Raw genomic sequence first — 21,102 nt, forward strand, 5'->3', positions numbered from 1 at the left:
TTATAAGATATACAAAAACTTTATCAAAAAATTTGCCACTTGCGCACACTAAGTCAACCAGTGGTTGTTCCATCACTTGCCCAACAAAATAAATAAATAAATAAATAAATAAATAAGGATAAGAGTTTGGAAGTTATGTGGATTTAGTGTCCCTCCTTATTGGCTAAAAGTTGTTTTATCATATATGATTGTGTTCTGAATCTTCCTTAAACACCCCCCCCACACACACACAAAATAAATAAAAATATCAAGTAGCAATTTGTACTAGACTACTAGTTAGTGGCAGGGACCAAGGCAAGGGTCCCTCCGTCTATTTGGATTGGAGACGGATTTTCCAAAGCTCTCCAAGGCTATTTATTTGGCAACTTTCCACTTACATCTAATTTCACTTTACCCGCTATCAGAATGAGGCCCACAATTGAAGTGGAACTGAAAATAAATCAGTTTTTTAATAAACCAGTTTGAATTCGTTATACCCATGCACTATTATAGTAATAAAAGCTCTGCTAAAACATAAAAAGGAAACCCCAAAACTGGTTTTCTTTTGGGATAATAATGAATACAAAAGTAGCATAGATTTTTCCATGGCATTTCATTCATAGATGTGATCCATTCAGAAAAGCACAAGTCTAGAGCCATATATACAGATCAAACATGCTTCAATTTGATCATGTGAGTTTTAACCCATTTGTACGTACCTTATTGGGCGAATGCCAGAAGGGAATAACAACTTTGGATCCGCATAGTCGTATGGATTTTTCCATGGCATTTCCTTCATAGATGTGATCCATTCAGAAAAAGCACAAGTGAAAGACTCTAGAACCATATACAGATCAAACATGCTTCAATTTGACCATTTGAGTGTTAACCCATTGGTGCCGCCATTCTGTAAAAAGTCCTCCAATAACATTGGTCCACCCAAAGAGAAAGGGATCCTTGGGACGTCTCTATTTTTTTCCTCTCCAACTACCATGAACAAGACTAACTTCAATTGCTCTGCCATTTCCACCCCCTTTTCATGTTGCAAGTTGCAACTTAATGGCCCTTAGCAACATTGTGCGATAAGAGTTCTTTTTAACTAAAGAAAATACAATAAAGTTTTGAGGCAGAGAACCAGACAATAATATGCATAAGGAAACTGACTAGCAAAACCAGTGGGTCCTCATCAGATGGATTGATTTTACCATCATCTTAGCACCCAATCTCGTGGAGAACCCTTGCTTATAACATACCTATTATCTTTTGAAACCACCGTTTTCCCCAACACATGTAGGGTTCACTCAATAGTGTAATGGATCATGGCCAATTATGTCACTAATTCCAAGACCTAAGCAGCCAACCCAAAGCCAAGGTAGGTCAGTAGCTGCTTTCTGATTATAGGTTATAGCCAACTTTACATTATGGAGGAATGCATACACCTAATCTATAAGTCATGCCCATGTAGGCCATCCAAGTACCAAGAGCAGGAACCAAGTAGTTGATGGTAGGTCACATATTGTTATTTGGTGGACATGGTGATTTTCCCTTTCCAATTTGTTAACTCATACACAGGCCATAACAGCATTTAAAACGTGAAGGGTTGAAAAGGTAAAAGCTGGAAAATTCAGTTGGCATAAATGTAACTCATACCCCTATTCACGTGTCTTTGGGCTTTCTCAGCTGCAGTACACAAACAGAAACTCGTCTTTATTTTCTTTTCAGCCTCTGAAAAATTGGCTTCAGTGGTCGGGTTGATGCAGAACCTGGACCTGTTGCATGATTGGGCCCAAAAGGAACAACAGGTTTCTTCAACGGTACATGTCCACTTGTGCTTACATCACTTGTGATAACAGCCCAAGCCGATCTCTTTTTCAACCCTTGTGGACATTCTAGTCTTTCTAAAATCCTTGAGGTTTTATCATCCAATGTTTTATTACCATCTGAGGGTGACAGAACTGATTTCTCCATCTTGGGTTTAGAAAATCTAATGGTGGAACATTTCTTAGGAACTTCTTCAACAACCAGTTGTTCCCATTCTTCTGTAATACAAGCAGTAGACTTGCACTCATCTTCTTTAGTGTCCTCAGATTTGTCATCCCATGTCTCATCCCCATCTGACAGCAATACAACTGATTTCTCTATCATCAGTTTGGAGAGCCTAGTGGGAGAACATATCATCAGTTGTTTCCGTTCTCCTGTAACACAATCAGTTTTCATACTCGTAGCTTCTTTGGTACCTTGATAATTATCATCCAATGTACTGATACCATCTGATGGCAACAGAACTGATGTCTCCTTCTCAGGTTTGCAAATCCTAGTATGGGAATATGCCTGGGGAGCTTTGTTAACAATCAGTTGTTCCCATTCTTCTGTAACACAGGAAGTATTCTTACTCTTGTATTCTTTAGTGTCCACTTGATTAGCATCCAATGTCTTATTACTATCTACTGGCACTAGAACTGATTTCTCCATCCTGGATTTGGAAAGATTAGTGGGGGAACATATCTGGGGGACTTCATCATCAATTGGTTGTGCCCATTCTTCTGCAATACAAGCAATAGTCTTACATTTATTGTTGGTGACCCAATGTCTATCATTCAACGTCTTGTTACCATCTGGTGAAGATGGAACTGATTTCTCCATCTTGAGTTTGGAAATCCTAGTGGGAGAACACATCTGGGGGACTTCATTGACAATAAGCTGTATACATTCTTCTGTAATACAAGCAGCCATCTTGGTCTTATTTTTTTTGGTATCCTGAGTCAGTAGTGAAGTATGGCGGTCTTCTATTTCTAAAGTTCCTTTCATTGATGATGTGGATACCATTGTTTCTGAATCCTTTGTTTTGGGAGAGTTGGACTCAGAGCTTGTTTCCTTCTCTTTTGGTGGTAATGACCTGCAAAACTCATGCTTCAGAATGCCATGTTTCAAAGGAATGACTTATAGAACTGCTGTTTCTACCGTGTTTAGTATTTTTCTCAATTTTATTTGGAGACTAAATGTGGGACCCGGACAAAGAAAAAGTTGGATCATCATAGTTCTGGGTAACCATAGTTATATAAAAGAAAAATAAAAAAACTACTTTAATTGCCTCCTCAAAGCAAACCACAGACAAACTGTTTCATAGAAAAAGTGATGAAAGTGCTTGAGTAATGACAACAAGAATGTGAGAGGAGATGAGTTATCTCATTAGATGCAGATCCCTAAATAACATGCTGCAACTATTTTTTGTCAACTGAGTTTAGTGCAATGAGGTATATTTAATCATTAATATATTGTGGTCTTGCCTGAAATCAGAAGATGTTCCTGCAAAATATAAACTCAAAGTTAAGGAACTCTCTAAGAAGAGAGGGGAATATTAAATATACAATATTAATTCTAGTTTTAGTTTATCAGTTAAAGACTATCTGACAATGAAAGAACTTACCCAAATTGTAAGCTCTCTTTTATGAGCAAGTCCAACTTTGTATGGAAACCTCTCACATGAAGAAGAGGGTTGTAGTCTCTTAATTTCACCTGAAAGAAAGCCATGAACAAAAACTGCTTAAATTTTTTCCCTAAATATTGCAGAGAAATTAGCCACATAATTACAAAGTTTCTAAAATTAGGGATACCTCATTAGTTTTTCCCTACAATAAACTTAACTGCAATTTGGAGGCACATGGATTGGATGGTATACATTTCCTGACTCCTATTGAATGTTCTATTGTTCTTCAACCAAGAACCACACAGTATACTGGTATATTTGGTTATTTAATCCAATAAGAACCTCGGAATATCTTGTCATGGTATACCACTTCCCTTTTACAATATTAATTCCTTAATAGGTCACTGCACCATGGTGAAATCTGCTTAAAACTTCCTCGTAGGAATATGAGTTTTTTCCTCTTTTTTTTTTTGTGTGTGTGTGTGTTAGCTTTGTAAGCATCAAGCCCAACAAATGCAAAGCAAAGTCATTTGAAATCATGGAAACAGCATATTAGAACATAAGTTCCTACCTCTAACAAAGAGGCTTGAATGGATTTCTCCATCTCCTTGGGTACTGCAGAATTTTTTGATCCAGCTGCGTCGGGAACAGGCATGATTTCCTCTGCTCCTGCAAGCCTCTGAAAGTTACACACACACACGTTAGTAAACAAACATGATAGGAAAATACAGAGGTAGCCAAGTAAAAGAGAAGGAATCAGAATACCATTCTACAGAATAAATAAATGAGGTAAACAAAATTCATGGCACAGGTTACACTTGAGGATGAGGATTTACCCTGAGAAGCATTGGCCCCTTGTCTGAAGGTTGAAGAAGATAAAAGCAGTTTAAAGTTCCCTCTTTCATGGTTTCAATGTTACAGTTTGAAGAGCAAACCAACCCCTGATCCAGAGAACAAAGCGCTTGTCGAAGCCCTTGGAAAACTGCTAGCAAGGCAGAGGACAGAAATACACAAAAGACCATAAAACCCATGCTAAGGACTCAAAAAGAAATTAAAATAAATAAAGAAATAGCTCTCTTCCAAATGAAAAAATTTCAAGAAAAAAAAAAAGACAGCACAAATCCAAGAGTTTAGGTGGTATAAGACATGTTAGAGAAGAGTTGAATCCCTTTATAATTTAACCCCCTAAAAAATAACCACACCAGAAGTAGGAAGAGAAAGTTAGACCATTTTACACACATTGAGTATTCAGCTCTGACTTGTCACACCTATCAGAAGTGGCTTCCATATCATGGTAAGCTGAAGGAGTGACGATATAGGAAATCCCAATTATAACACCTGTTTTTTTCACCAAAAGAGGGATTAGTAGGATTACCTATGTGAACAAGTTTATTGCTCAAACATGTCACTGAATTGCACAAGTCTTGCACCCTAATTCTGAGACCAAAGTCATGACATCAACATAACCCCCAGCTGGGAAAAAAGAGTTTAAAAGACAATCATGAATATTTATGAAGTATTGCATTCATTTATATTGAATCAGATACAGGTAGGACCAAATTTGATTCATTTATATTCAAATTCAAATCAGATGTTATCCATCAGATTTATATCAGATTCAAATTGAGTTCAGATTGCGAACAGATATTGAATAGAATAAAAGGAATCAAACTAAAAATGACTTTGGTATTGCGTTCCATAAACAAAATGAATTGAAAATTACTTGTATGAAACTTGAACCTATGACAATTAGTAAAAATACAGCACTCAAACCAATTTTACTAATAGATGCAATATAAATCAACTCAGATAGGGGTAGTTCCATATTCGATCCAATTATCAATGGACCAAATTAAAATTCAGACAATCGGATACCATTTTCAGCCAGAGAGAGAGATAGAGAGAGAGTGCATAAAAGAGTTACCCTTGGAAAGTTTAAAAGGACTACCAGAAAATTTGAGCAAAAGCAACAAACTTCATATCCAGAATTACCTTCACTAAGAGCATTTAAATTGGTTCGCTCAATAACATTGAAGACAATAGGTGAAGAAACTTGGTGGAACTTTGGACAGCTTTCAAAGGAGGGCAGGAACAAGATTGTCTGTTCACCGACCTTAACTGCATTTTCAATTAAGTCGGATGTTCCAAGCTCACGAAATGTGACTGGACAAGAAGCACCCTCATTTGCACTATTGCCACTGGCACCACCCAAGGGCAAAGCATGACACCTACATGCCTATAAAAAGGAATCACAAATGAGCAATGTTAGACTCTGCTCAGATGTTGATTTATTTGGCCATTGGGCACAGATCAAATGGACTGACTGCCCAAACTCTCTCATGAAAACGATAGATAAATAAACACAAACATTTTGGATAATCTTTACACCTGCTTTACATTACAACAAGGTTAAAAGGTACAACTACCAGAAAAAGTATTTAAGGGAACTTTGATCAAGTCAACATTTTTGAAAACCAGCATATCAAGAACCTCTTTGGGATTGGGTATGAAAATACTGTCACCACTAGAAAATGTTACTGATATGGGAATAAAAATGGCCCTACAACTAACCTAGGAGTATTCTGTTTTTCCTTTCTTTTGTTTTTTTTATGAGTAATTTTCTGTTTTAGGAGTGTTTTGGTCATTTTACTTAGTCAGTGGGGTCTAGTCTAATAGTCATGTTATTTGGATCTTATTTGAGTTGTGTTTGAAGTTTCAGTCATAAGATAAGTAGAATAGGAATCAAGATGTTTTCTTTGAGCTCAATCTTGCAAGTTGCAGTTCTGTGTTTTTTGTAAACAGTGACCCGAGTTCTATTATCTCCCTATAAATATATCTTGTCGTGTGCCATGTTTCAAGGAGAGAAAGGATAGAAAGAGTTTTATGATGTAGTGCAAGTATTCCTTGTGTGCTTCTCTACATGAAGCACTGAAGCTTTGTTCTTTCTTTTTTTATTTATTTTCCCTTCTTTCTATATTCTCTCTCTTCTCTTTAGACTCTCTATTGCAGGTTTGATTAAGATCTTCTGGTTAACATTTCTTTCAGCTCTCAACAAGGCTTCATGTCCCTCCTTGTGGCCCTTCAGAATATCTAAGTAAGTTTCTCTTTCTTTTTTTCAGTTCACTTAGTTTTAATTTTTCTCAGTCCTTTTATCCTTAGAAAAATTTTCTCTTTGTGAAAGATCAATTCAGATCCCTCTCAATTTTTTTCCTCCCTTATTATTTTCTATTGTAATTCACACTACCAAGTTCCAACCCAAAACTCTAAACAAGATTCCAATTTTCAGAATTTTTGGATTTTCCCTCATAAATGAGATTTTTTTTCAACTCCACCAGTGTGAGCTTGTCTTACACCACTAGTGCCAACGCCAAATAAAGAAGGGGGTTGCATATTGGCAGCTGGCATTAAAACTTTTGACACTCTTATGGTTAAGGATCCTGAATTGTCTTCTCATGCTCATGCTAGGGTATCACTGAAAGCAACGTGACACTCATAATTTAACAATGGATATGGCATTAACAGAACGGAATAGCAAAACACGATTCATGTAGCCAACCCCAGATGATGATGAAATGAGATTTTTTTGTCTTTTTGTGACCAAACTACCTAGAATCTCTTCAAACTAAATCACCCATACATAAGTCTTTACCTTTTTGTAACTAGCATACAAATGAATGAAATATTCTTTTATTTGAACCCCAAAGTACACTTATCAAAAAAAAAAATTAAGTACAGTATCTTGTTGTGTGGGGGGGTGATGTGCTCACTGGTTTGTTAATACAATACCTTACTGTTTGAAAAGAAAATCATAGAAAATTTCCATCCCTAGACTTAATTTCTTGGTTCTTGCAAATTTCATCAGTCCAAGTAGAAATCAACAAATTATTAAATTTCACCTAGAAACCTTTATAGGTCAACTTGCAAATCCTAGATAGCTCCAATGAACTATCCTAAAGGTAAAATTCAACTTCTTGAGTCATTCTTTTAAATTTGCAGCCTACCTAGTTCCCATAAGACTACCTGTCCTAGATCCAGTTTCCTAACAAATCTTCTCTAAATTATTTTCTTTCAGAAGTAGGTGTTTTATTCAAACTAGTTTATTAATTTTGAATTTAATTAAGCATGATCGTGACATTTTTAAATTGGTAGGCATGTACTTTAAACAATGCTTATAGACTATCCAGATACCTGTGCATCGGTGCTGTATGGAATTCTTAATTTTAGTATAAATTTTCTATCAGAAACCTTGTCCAGCCATGTCCCTGTTGTATCTGGGTTACAGAAGTTATAGGACATGCCAGCCTATACAAAAAGACAATGCAAGAAGAAAAAATCATTAGCAAAACTGTCTAATGAACATGCCACCTCAGGTAGTAGGAATTTCAAATCATGAAATACTCTTGGAATAGTTAGGGCCATTTGATAAGAGCTGAAGTGGCTGAACGGAATGGCTTTTTGCTTTGTCTTTTAGTGAATAAATCATTAAGGAAGTTGTGAGCTCTTTAACAGCTGAAGTTTAAGCCTGCATTTCGCAGGGCTTTTCCCCTCTAAATGGGCTTTTTAAGAAGTGCCTTTCTTATAAGCGCTTCTTGAAAAAGCACTCATTGAGCGCTTGGTAAGGTGCTTTTTTGGGTTATTTTTTCTTCTGAAAAAAATGCACTTATTTAAGAAAGGGAAGAATGGGGAAGAAGAGCTGGACAAGGGTTTTCTCTCAACCAGGGGCAACTTGGCATTTTTGAATGTAAACAGGCAAAGACAGAAAGAAAAAAAATGAAAACGCACTTCTGGAAAATGCAAGAAGCGAGAAGCCGTCCCTCTACTGCCTTTTCTAATGGGCTTTTTCACCAAAAAATTCCCATTTTCTGTGTTTTTTCTACCAAGCGCATTTTTGGGGTTCTTTTGGCTTCTTGAATGTAATAATCCCAAAATGCGCTTATTAGAAGCCCCTCCAAATACAGCCTAAGTTGGTTTGATGGCTATACCCTTAAATAGTTTATTATGGAGTATATATTACAGATAGCCACTCTGTACTTAGGGGGTGGTAACACTTAGCCCCCCAAACTTTGTTTTGTAACAAAGACCACCTAAACTTCTAGTTTCCAGCACTGGCCCCTGACCCAGTAACAAGGTTTGTTGTAAAAGTAAGATTACTAAATTGCCCATTCAAGATTTTATGGGCTGATAGAAATGAAGATCAAACTGATGAAAATAACCATTCTAAAGTACAAATCATTCTCAAAGCGTTGATGAATCAATAATTTTCAAGGCGTTCTCAAGATGAATTCTGTTGAAAGAAAGTTGAGAAAAACATGCAAGATTTCAAAGGGAAAAATGGTCTCATAAAATAGATACAGGCAGTTTGGAGTTCTAAAAATGCTTAAAGAAATATTCCATGAAATTGACCAACAGAATGCTAAACGTGGGGGTTAAGTTCTGGAATCCAAAAGTTCAGGGGATCTTTGTAACAAAACAAAGTTTGGGGGGCTATAAGGCACAACAGCTGAATTGCAGAAAACTGATAGTGGAAGGTGATTCAAAGTCGGTCATTGGCTGGCTGCAAAGGGAAGAGATTGGGTTTTGGAAGTTCTTGAATGAGAAAAAGAAATTTAACCAGTTGACCCAGGACATGGAAGTCAAGTTTCAGTGGATTAAGAGAAGTGCAAATTCATCTGCAGACTCACTTTCCAAGCAAGGGGTGGGAAGAGAGTCTTTTTTGGGCAATGTTGTAACATGTATATGAATTTTGGGGAGGGCTAAGAGATTTTACCCCTCCCTCCTTCCTTCTTTACTCTCTGCCGTTTTCTATTAATAAAATTTCTGCTATTATCCAAAAAAAAAGTTTGGAGGTCAAGATCCCTCAAGTACAATTCATAAAAAAAAAAGACCACCTAAGTACAGTGTGGTTATCTTTAATTTACCCTTTATATTAATGATTGTAACCACTAAAAGACAAAACAACGAGGCATTCAGTTCAGCTACTTCAGGTGTATCAAATGGTCCCTTAGATTCAGAACAAAGACAGTACAACCTTGAGGCCTTAAGTTATATGTTGTTCTATTGTAAGTAAATATAAATTCAATAGTGTCTGTGGTCCTACATCATGACCCAATTTAACGATAGTCCATACCGATGGGAATTTACCTAGAATCACCTAATTTCAACAACATTTCAGTTGTATAATATAACCCAACCAAAATTTTAGGATAGGTAATCATGCATATACTAAGCTGAGCACTTTAAACTATGATATACTTTCAAGCAGATTAGGACATATAGTGGACACAGTGTCAGGACAAAAGGAACAACTCAATATTCCTTATCAACATGAACACATCATTGACCATCATCAAGATATTATATTCTTTTGCACAGTCCAAAGAGAAAAATAACAACAAAGGGAGAACTTAGATTTGAATTCAATTAATGAGGTTACTTCTACCAATAATATCTTCAAAAGAAGAACATCACATGGTGGATGATTAGATAATATCACAATCTCTATGGACTAAAGAACGTGAATCATGCACCAGAAGATATTTCAGGATTCACACACTGCAGAAATCATGATTAGTACCTGGCACGAGCTGAACCCATCAATTATTTGGTTGACAGAAGAAAACAAATGGCAAACAAGCCGATTTGTAGGGCCTATGATATTGCTCTTGAAGAGAAAAATAGCTTGTAATGGGTCCTCTAGGTCACCTTTGAGCTCTTGTAGCCAACGTTTGACCAGGCCACACAAGACCCAGTTATCTGCACACTCATTCAATTGTTCCTTCTTAACATATTGATACTAGGAAAATAACTAGTCACTATTTATGGTGGCTTCTATGTCCCAGTGCTGGCGATCTACAATAAGTTTACCTTTATGGTTTTGTAACAACTACTATAATTATGCATCAATGTATTTGATTGAGAAAAAAAATCCATGGTAATCCTTGCATGGACTTGCTTTCAGTACCTTCTATGCAAGAGTTAAGCATAAGAAATAATGGATGTATTCAAGAAGCCTACCTTTTCCCAACTTCATACACTATGATGCAGAGACATGGACATGGGAAAATGAGGAAAAAAAAGGACATGGATACAAGTATGTGGTATAACCCAGTCCCCTCAATGGTCACCAGGTGATTTCCATCTTTGAGCTCATACTCAAGTCAAGTTAATTAAGCCTTATCCCTATTATATGGGGTCAGCCACACAAATCCTGTTCTGCCATCCCACTCCTTTCACTGCCATATTCATAATTAAATTTGGGGCCCTCAAATCACTTCTTTCTACTTCAAACTGTGTCCCTTTTGGTTGCCCCTAGCTCTTCTTAACTATTCAACTTGTAAGAGATCACTTCTCTGGTGTTCTTTTAAAGATCATTATCACTTAACTGATGTTGAAGATGGCCTTCTCTGCATGTCACCAAAACATTTAATCTTTCCCTCACGTTTTCACCTATTGGACCTAATCATAGGTTCTTATGAATAAGTTCATTTCTGAGCCTCTCCTTTATGGTTTTCCCACTCATTTTTTTGGACAAATAGACACTATGTTTACATATTCCATTTACCCCTGTAGCTTGGAAGAATTCCAAAATATCCCACTCAGAGTGAAGCTGTTCCAACATTGTCCCATTTGAAGCTAGGAATAACTCCAAGCAAAGCTAACTAAAACAAAATAAAACATCATTGCCTGGCAAAAGCGTGCATGCACACACACACATAGACACAATGAAAATACAGAAATCTTATCTAGAAACCTGAGCAATGAAGTAGGTTATGCCACTGATCAAATACCTATACCTATGCACTCAAGAAACCAATTGAAGAGTTAGAAGTTGAAGGGGCTAGAAGAACTAGAGGAAGACAGAAAAAGACTTGGCTGAAAGTAGTAAGAAGCGCGTTAAGTGTCCATAATTTAACAATGGATATGGCACTGAACAGTATCTAATGGCAAAAGAGGATTGAGGATTCATGTAACCAACCCCATATAGTTAGAATAAGGCTTTGATGATGATGATATGGACTGAAGAGTTTAGATTGCCATTTGCCAGGTTCACCATTTGACAAAGTACTACATCTAACATATTCTTTTGTTCATTACCAGGAAGACAGGTCTGAAAAGAGCAGTTCTCCAGATCAGAGATACTGTTGATGAACTCCTTGATATTCTCTGAGATATTATTTTGGATAAGTTCTTGCTCCATTAAAACAAACTCTACTGAAACGCAATTATCTGCTGCATCCTGTTGTTAAAAGCTCAAATGCCATAGGTTAACTTAGGTTGAGGCAGTAAAAGAGGCAACAGACGAGGGAATATAGTAAGAAATTGGAATATACTGTAGTAATTATCACTTACCATAAGAGTCTTCCTCGTAATAGGGCTTATGATTTCCACCAAGCAAGAACTAATGAAGATCACTTTCCTCACAATATCTTTACTACCCCACGAGTACAGAACTTTGCCATTTAGAAGCTTTTCAAGCATAACATCTAGACATCAAGTTTTAACGTTTGCATCACTAATTCTTGCGTTATTCAAGCTCTTGCTTTCACTGAACAGAACTCAACAGAAACTGGAAATGGTTTAGTGGATAGATCTCATTACATTAAGGACTATATGATAAAAGGTGTAAAGGATTCTGAAAATAAAAGGGTTACATAATGAAGCTTTAATCGTGTATAAACTACAGTACATACTATGTCTAGCAAAATATGGTTTTCCACATTTGCAACGGGTGCTTGAAATCTCCTCATTTTAAAAGAAGGTTGGTGAATGGTATTTTGAGAGAGAGACAGAGAGAGACACAGAAATTACCACCAGAGGTAGCTCCAGAATCACTCATTTCCGGCAAAAATGCATCAGCAGGTAAGCGATTAACGGCATGATGAAAATCACGGAGACTAAAGTTTCCTCTCGGACAGTAGGCAATCTTCAGCTATCGTTATTTAAAATTGAATATCAAGAAACATCTCCTCCAATTCAATAAAGCCCAAATATCACTAGTTTGCAACTTCACATAACAATTCTAGTTTAATCACCTTAGGAAACCGAGTTTGCTTGTTAACGAATCACAGTGGAAGTTAAAGAAAGAAACGCAACCATAAGAATGAATAAGACGGACAAAGAATGGAGTTTCAAGCGGATGCATCGGAGTTCACCTCATCGGAAGACGAAATTCTGTTCTTCTGGAGGTAACACAGTCCGATTTGGTCTATAAAGACTTCCGAATGCTTCTCTCTGCCGGCTCGTGCGGGCGAGATGGCGTAGAGATTTGCGAGCTGCAATAAGCACTGAATCGAGAAAACGAAGAGATTCAACAGATTATAATAAAAGAAAGAATGGCGAAACGGGAGGATTGGAGAAGACCGATAAAGAGTGAAAAGAAAAAGATTACGTGTTTTAGCTCTCTGAGTAATGAAGGACATAAACTTCGAAGATCGAGCATGAAACACAGAAGAACCATTGCTGCTTCTGCTTATGCTCCAGCTCACCTCCCAAAGTTTTGAACGAGTACGAATATTCTCGTCCAAACTCGAAAAGAGTCTTATTAAACGATCGTAGCTGATTAGCCTGATTACAAAAATAAAAGGGTAAATTACAAAAGCACCCCATACTATGGGGTCTGTGACAAAGATCGCATGTACTTTGTTTTGCGACAAGTGAGAGACCCCCTTTCGTTATCATTCGTTGAAATCCGCTGTTGCAATATTTTTTAATTCTCATACTACTCTTATAATAATTATTCAGATAAAAACATTATTCATCTTCACCGATTTCACCGTACACAAACATTAGCGGCGGTAACTGGACTTCCGAAGTCCTCCCTCTCTCTCCCTCGATCTCTTCTTCCCCCTTCCCCTTTCTCTCCTCCTCTTTCTTTTTCTTGATTTCTTCTATTTTTCGTTCCTTGCAGATGAAGAGAGAAAGAGAGAAAGTGTGTAACTATTTTATCTCGGCTGTTGGTGCCTAGAAACTTAGAGAATTCTGGTAGTGGGAATTTGGACGTTGTTAACCTGTTAACTATTTTATCTCGGCTCCAAGGTAAGATAGACTTTCTCATGGTATTAATAGTTCTTGGCATCCCATAGGATTTTACTCATCCAATTATCATTGCAATCACAGGTAACAATGTGGACAAAAGTGACAATGGTCCATCAACTCCAGATAGAGAATGACTTATTCAAATTCTTAATAAGATTAACGCTTTGCCCTTCTCTGGAAATTCTGCTTCAAGATTGCCTATACCTTGTAGTTTTGACTTGAATGTTTCACAAGAAGCTTCTTCAGACAGCCTGAATAAAACAAATGGAAATACACCTGTTCCCTCTACCCTGGACTTGCTTGCTATTCTATCGGTTGCTTTGGTAGAAGCTACACCTGATGCGATTGCACTTCTTTCTCAAAGAAATAGCAAAAGTTGTGATGATGATAAAAGTAAATTGAACTCCCTTGACCGAGATGGTGGTTTTCATTTATAGAAGAAGCCAATTTCTGGGTGCCCTTCAATTGGAGGAGAGAGAAGTAATAGCACCTCTCAATCTCCAGCAGACACTCTAGATTGCCAGGTTCACATATCTAGACCAAGCTTACCATTTCAACTATTTAGTTCCTCTCTTGCGGGTGGCAGCCTACCTAAATTGGGATCTTCTGGAAGATATTTCTCCTAAGACAGCAGTAATCCATTGGAAGAGACGTCTCCTTCATCCTCTCCCATTGTGTAGAAACTATTCCCACTGCATTCTGAAGTAAAAATTTTGAAACATGAGAGAATGTCCATGAGTGGAGAGGATAATGCAACAATTGAGACCGGCACAACTTGTGGTTGGAAATCACCTTTGGAACTCTCTAAAGGGCCAAATGGAAGGCTCTAGAGTGGTTTAGCTCAAAACCTACAATATCAAGGAGGATACACTTCCTCATCCGGTTCAAATCATTCACTTGCAAGGAACGGAAAACAGAGGAAATCGGGAAGAAGAAAGGGGAAGGGGAAGGGGAAGGAGAGAGAGAGAGAGGACTTCGGAAGTTTGCCACCACCACTGCTGTTTGTATATTGTGAGGTCAGGGAAGATGAATAGCATTTTTCTCCAAATATTTATTACAAGGGTAATATAGGAATTAAAAAAATATTGCAATGGTAGATTCCAATGAAAGGCTAACGAAAGGGTTTGTCTCACGATCATAATACGGGGAGGTCTTTGTCGCAAAACAAAGTATAGGAGAGTCTTTGTCACAGATCCCATAGTATAGGGGTCTTTGTAATTTACCCAAAAAATAAATAAATAAACTCACAGAGTTGTTCTCACATCTCTACTCACAGTCATAAAAGATTACAGTTGCACATTAAGAATATCTTCTTTTCAGCAATGCTGTTCCGTTGGTATGGAAGTGGCAATGTGCCTCGGAACAGGATCTGCTCCTCACACATGGGTGCCTCACAGGCACCTCTATCGTGCATTGGGAATATCTCCCATGAATGATAACTTATAAGTATGGGAAATATTCCCAATGTATGATATGATGTGTGTGTGAGATGGGTGTGAACAGCCCTTTATGAGAGCAGATCCGGTCTCCCACGCCTCTAGATCTCCTACGCCTTTTCTACCGTGCATTGAATGATAAGTGATAATATCTCCTGATTTTACTCTACTTCGAATTGGCATTGGCTCCCCACACCTCATTTCCACTGTGCATTGAAAAAATCTACCGTTCCCGGCTTCCCGCATTTTCACTTTCATTCGGCCTGTGACGAACAGGTGTCCAAAAGACTTTTTAAATGAGACTCTTGTTACTTGTTAGACTTTGAACTTTGAACTATATCCCCTTGCATTGTGGATCTCAGAACTCAACCGTTTTGTCTTAAGAGTTCTTAACTGTGTATTGGGTTGAAACCTGAAAGCGCCAGGTTGAACCGTTAATCGATCAGCTAAAACTTAAAAGGATTAAGCATCAACCTAATTGGTCTAACCGCACAAACCATCAACTCGGCTTTGGAGTTTGGACAGAACACGGTAGGATAGAGGCATGACTCGACAAGCGACAGAAAAATGACTCCTTTGTCAGAGTGCAATGGCAAGAACACTGATGTAGCCAAACCAAGGTTTTTCTGTGTTGAGCTATGAGCTATCTGTACTTGAGAGCTTGACAATTGTATGGTTCATTTACAGGTACAGGCATACCCAATAGTTCATTGAGCTAACAAACACAGGTTCATCATTTATGTAGTTGAGGTCATTACAAGTTGGGCTCAGTTTGGAAGGAGTACAAATATATAAATATGTACAGTGCAAAAACAATCATTACAAGGTGATGATAAGTTCACCCCCGAGTTAACAAAAACAGGTTTATGTAGTTCTACTACTTTCAGGTTGCCGATCATGCCTTTGTAAGGTGAGGCCCACCTGAACTGAAAATACCATAAGTAATGTTTGATGAAAAAAAAAAAATTCGTTCAGTCACTTACACTTATTGCATGTCTTTCTATTGAAGCTTCGTTTAGCCGCTTATTCAAAGCAGCTCAGCTCAAGCATTAAGCCTTCCCACGCAGGACATTATGAGCTCAGCTGCAAGAGTAGCCAATTAAGCCTTATTTTATCTATATCTTGATTACCGAATGTCAGGATTAACAAATTAAGTTGGCAAAATCCCTGAGCTTCACCCCACTATTATCACGTACCACAAAACCAAAAAGAGCTGAGCCAACCTTAATATAGCCACCATCTACGTTTGCCTCTCTTTACCACCCCATCCTGAGTGGAGGCCAAAAACAAGAAGTGACACCTACTCGATTAGTAGTGGACTGCTCATTGGAGATAAACATAAATGCCAAGTGAAGGTCCTTCATATGCATTTTAACACAAGAGATCACCATACAACGATTGGGGTCAGCATTCTTAAAATCACTTCAGCTTTTCCAAATCACCTAATGCATGCATGTCCAAAATATTGAAATCATCAAGCACAACAGAAATGCTATCAAAGTATCAATAATATTCAATGTTTTAAAAACCAACCCGAAATCGGAACCGTTTTGGCCACGATTTTCGGGTTGATAGTTCAACCATCCGGTTTGAATGGACAGCCCGTTCTGACAAAAAAACTAAAAATTTAAAAAATAATTAAAATAAAAAATGGCCAAAACCAATAAACAGGCCAACAGTTTGACCACCCAGGTCAATGAGTTGTTGACCAACTCAACAATTTTTAGCTAGGGACCGGGTTTGGGGTAAAACAGAACCAGTTGCCTGGATGGTTCCCGATCCAAACGGTCCAACTGGATAGTGATTCAAAAACATTGGCTATATATTCCTCCACTATAAGCTGAAAGGTATGCGGCAATAGCCCAATAGTGCTACCAAACCAAGATCTTTGTTGTGTGACTGCATGAGAGAGTGTGAATGATTGTCTCAGATTCTAACCCACAAATAGGACAGCACTCATCTGAACCCCCTCCTCCAAGGAGATTGTATTGTTTGGCAGAAAGCTGTTAAGGCAACACCAACAAATAAAAGACTTGAATTTTGGTTCAACCCCCATAGACCTAGTGACTCCCTTGTTGCTTCTTATAACTCATTTACAGGGTTTTCATTTTTTTTTATGATTTATTCATTAATTTTGCAATGAGTAGATTTCACAGAAAAAAGAAAAAAAAAATCTTAGGACCCAACATAATTTGTCAATTGTCAGGCTATCTATAAGATGCCATCTCAATCTTTTTAATGCTTTCAATCACATAAACTGGGAAGAAATTTTCTATGATATTCCATCGACAACATAATTTGGAAACAGCCTCTCTGTATGTGCAAGGTTAAGGCTGCTGCATACATCTGTCCCTTCCTGGACCCACATTGGTGGGAGCCTTGTGCGCTGGACTGCCCTTTTTATTCCATATCCAACACCTATTGACTGGGCCAATGAGATCCTCTACCCACCTAACCTCATTTTGATTTGGCCTTGGCCCAATTAGGAGGATCCTTGGCTCCCAAATATGAAGAATTTTAATGAAAAAGTTTTGCACATACAATAGAACTCTTCTGTAACATTATTGGTGAGTTATTACATAGCGAGGCTGGAGGAGAAACAAATAATGATTGAATATTATCTCCTTGAGAAATGAGATATAGGATAAAATATATTTATCTTTTTTAGTTATGCAATAAAAATTATTAATTTGGAATAAACTTGACCAGTAACACTGATTATATTATAAATGTTGAAAGGGGACTATACCTCTGCACATTAAGCAAGTTTTTTTTCATGGGATAACCAAGTCCAATGGGAGGAAAACAGAAACACTTCAGTACAAACCACCAAACATGCTAAGTTAAACATAAAGGCAAAATACAATCAGGGGATTCACTAAGCTACTCCACCCCTCAGCGTGGTTATCCCATGAAGCTGTGGTAAACAAAGAAAATTTTAAATGCACGTATGCGTGCGTGGGCGTGTCTTCATGCTTGTGATCATATCAATCCCTTGACATTGCAATAACAGACCAATGACTGAACTAGCAAGAAGAGGTTACTTGGTCTACATAGATACGAAAGAGGGCTGGACTCTGATTTATAGTAAGGAATAATTACTTTTCGTTCTGGGTTCATGCTATGTGGGCCCTCACTTTGCTGCTGAAAAAAAAAGCCCATGGTGAACTGGACACTTTTAGTTGGCAAGGAAGAGTATACAGATTAGCAGGCGAGCAAGAGAAAGCCAAAGACATGGGATGAAGTCTGATGTAGTAAGGAATAATTACTTTTCTCTCTGGCTTCCTGCTATTTGGGCCCTCACTTTGCTGCTGAACAAAAAAGCCCATAATGAACTGGACCTTTTTTGGTTGGCGGGGACAGAGCTACAGATTAGCAGGCAAACAAGATATCAAGTTATCAGGAACCTGATCTCCTTACAAGTTTCAAGCAACCGTAAAAGAAACAATCCAGCTGTTATCTTCCTGGTCCACTTTCAGTACCACATGACACTACTGATGAAGATCCAAGTTCCAAACACTATTGGAAGTCCTTTTCACCCCATACTTCACATACTTTAGAAAATCAGTAGAGTAATAACAGATGCCACTTTACCACTTAAACCAATTTCAGTGTAAGCTCATACAATCACCTATAGAGAGTAAGAATCAATTACCTGGTACCTGTAGAGAGCAATAAAGATATAAACTGTTTGAAATCATCCTACCACGAAATCATGACGATGATTCATCACTTGTATTGCCAAATGCTGGTAAAAGTACAGTTTGAAAGTGTTAGCTCCAGGAGTAATTAGGAGTTCCTAACTATAATGGCAAGATCATCCCATCAGATGAATTATTCAAATTTCAAATACCAGGCAGACACTTGTTTGCTTTTCCTCACCAGAAATTGTTAGAGGAGAATGCCCCTTTTCTCAAATGATGGAAACAAACCCTATCTCTAACAACAATGCTGTACTGTACATCCTCGATATAAACTTGATCATAGAGTGGCAATCTTGGCACATGCACAGATTTTTCACAATTGTGAGTGTACTTCTTGGAATACAATTGCCGACTTCTCACTATGCCCAGAGAGGGCATATTCCCTTTCCTCTTTTTCAATGTCATGGAAAATCTCTTTTATCCCAGGTATGTGGCCCATATCCTTTAACTTCATTGCTATGTCATCTAACAGTTGATAGATATCCTTCGATAGCAATCTGTCCCCCTGAACAAATTCACATACTACCCCACCAACTTCAATAGAACTAAACCCATGAATCTTCTTGACTCCAGAACACCTCAGCATCTTCCTTACCTTTTCAGCATCATCCCACCTATTTTCTGCAGCATAAATATTTGAGAGGAGAATATAATTGCTACTATTTTGAGGTTCGAAGTCCAATAGGTGCTTCACAACCCTTTCTCCAAGTTCCACATTACCTGCTACCCTACAGGCACTAACCAAAGCGCCCCAAATAACTGCATTGGGTTCAATTGGCATGGTGTTAACTAGCTCTTCGGCCCTTTCTATGAGACCAGCCCGGCCAAGAAGATCAACCATGCAACCATAGTGTTCGATCCTGGGTGCAATGCCATATTGATTAATCATGCTATCAAAATAAAACTGTCCCTCTTTCACCAAACCCATGTGGCTACAAGCCATTAAAATGCCCACAAAGGTGATTTCATTTGGTTCGAACCCTTCATCCTGCATGTCAGAGAACATTTCCAAGGCATGACATCCAAGACCATGGACTGCAAGCCCTTCGATCATAGTATTCCAACAATAAATGTCTTTTTGGGGCATGAGATCAAATACCTTCATAGAACTCTCAATGTTTCCGCACTTTGAATACATATCTATGAGAGTAGTCCCTATATATACATCAAGATAGATACCGTTCTTTTCTATGTATTCGTGTATGCTCATTCCTATTCTAATAGCACCCAGATGAGCACAAGAAGAAAGTGCACTCACCAACGTGATACAATTAGGCTTACTATCCGACAGTCTCATCTGACTGAACAGATTGAGGGCCTCCCTGTATTCCCCTATATGGGCATAACCACTGATCATGGAAGTCCAACATGCCACATCCTTACCTGAAAATTCAATAAACAACTCTCTTGCAGCAGCAATCTCACCCCACCTAATAAACCCTACAATCATCGCATTCCGGCACACAGCATCCCTTTCAAATGGCATTGCTTTGAATAGCCTAAACGCCTCTGTCACATCCCCAGACTCCGATGCATAAGCATCAATCATAGCCGTCCAAGCCACCGCATCTCTACCCCATTGGTACATTTCATCAAACACCAGACGTGCAGAGACAACGCCACCGCATTGCGCATAAAATCTAAGCAACTGGGTCTGTACACAAAGGTTCGACCCAAACCCAGTTTTGAGCACATGGACATGAACTTGAAGGCCCTCGATCATAGCCGAGAGCTCCCTACAGACATCAAAAAGGGGAGGGAAACTGTAGCAATCAGGTCGAAAGCCTAGACAGCAGAAACGACGGTAGGAAAAAATAGCTTGGAGAGGGTTGTCGCTCTTTGAGTAGGCTTTGAGAAATGAGTTCCAAAGGAAGACATTGGGGCGATGAACTTCGCTGAAGATGGATGACGCGTAGGCAACACTTGCCGAAAGGGAGGAGCAAAGCCCGAGCAGCTTTGCGACTAGGGTGAAGCTTTGAGCGAGACCATTTACGATGACGAGGGCGTGGGCACAACGTAAAGCAGCCGTGTCGGAGCATTGGTGTAGTAGTAGCATGAGTTTCTGCACCTTGGAGGAAGAAGACGAAAGCATGAGAAACAGTAGTTCCCATGACTTCACCGTGGGCTGATTGGGAGAATTATAGCTCCAAAGTACAGGGCGAATGCATCCTAACCGTGAATTGATGTCAAATTCAGAATTCTGCATCGTATTTATCCATACTTGTCCGCTTCTTTTTACTAGCCCTGACCTCTGAGCCTGTGACCGTGGTTTTGGCTAATCTGATTGGATGCGAAGCGACAAAGACCGTTAGAAATATGAAATAGCTGGACTTTATTCCCACGTGTTTAATTTGTGACAAAGACCCTTTGAAATAAAATACTTTAATTTGTGACAATGTTTCCTTTTAATTTCTACATTGTGATAAAGGTTTAAAATATCATAAGGTGTATAGATAATTTTAAGAGACATATCAGAATACATTTTGGATATGTATGGATACAAATGAAAAATCAAGATAAA

The 21,102-nt window shown here is 38.3% G+C and overlaps 1 protein-coding gene and 1 pseudogene across 7 annotated transcripts; both read right to left on the reverse strand.

Annotated features, from left to right (window-relative positions):
- Positions 1-568: 568 nt before the first annotated feature.
- Positions 569-14,442, reverse strand: LOC148862258 (uncharacterized). Of its 7 annotated transcripts, none has more exons than XM_088974911.1 (13): positions 14,234-14,422; positions 12,795-14,140; positions 12,559-12,690; positions 12,215-12,335; positions 11,756-11,889; positions 11,501-11,642; positions 9,981-10,159; positions 5,399-5,642; positions 4,646-4,744; positions 4,243-4,391; positions 3,978-4,085; positions 3,407-3,495; positions 569-2,875 (listed from the first exon to the last, which is right to left on the reverse strand). In XM_088974911.1, the coding sequence occupies exons 2-13, from the start codon at positions 12,861-12,863 to the stop codon at positions 1,687-1,689; spliced, it is 2,655 nt and encodes an 884-aa protein (XP_088831037.1). In that variant the 5' UTR covers positions 12,864-14,140; positions 14,234-14,422; the 3' UTR covers positions 569-1,686. The 7 variants fall into 7 exon arrangements, with proteins under 7 accessions (XP_088831037.1, XP_088831038.1, XP_088831039.1 ...); XM_088974916.1 differs by adding an exon at positions 3,267-3,285 and having other exon boundaries at positions 2,741-2,875; positions 12,795-14,442; XM_088974917.1 differs by adding an exon at positions 3,267-3,285 and having other exon boundaries at positions 2,741-2,875; positions 4,243-4,388; positions 12,795-14,435.
- Positions 14,443-18,894: 4,452 nt separating this feature from the next.
- On the reverse strand, positions 18,895-20,787 carry LOC148862259 (pentatricopeptide repeat-containing protein At5g43790 pseudogene; annotated as a pseudogene).
- Between the last annotated feature and the right edge of the window lie 315 nt (positions 20,788-21,102).

This window comes from Nelumbo lutea, chromosome 3 (genome assembly GCF_056320005.1).
Source record: "Nelumbo lutea isolate HS-2025 chromosome 3, American lotus-T2T, whole genome shotgun sequence".
Lineage (NCBI taxonomy): Eukaryota > Viridiplantae > Streptophyta > Magnoliopsida > Proteales > Nelumbonaceae > Nelumbo > Nelumbo lutea.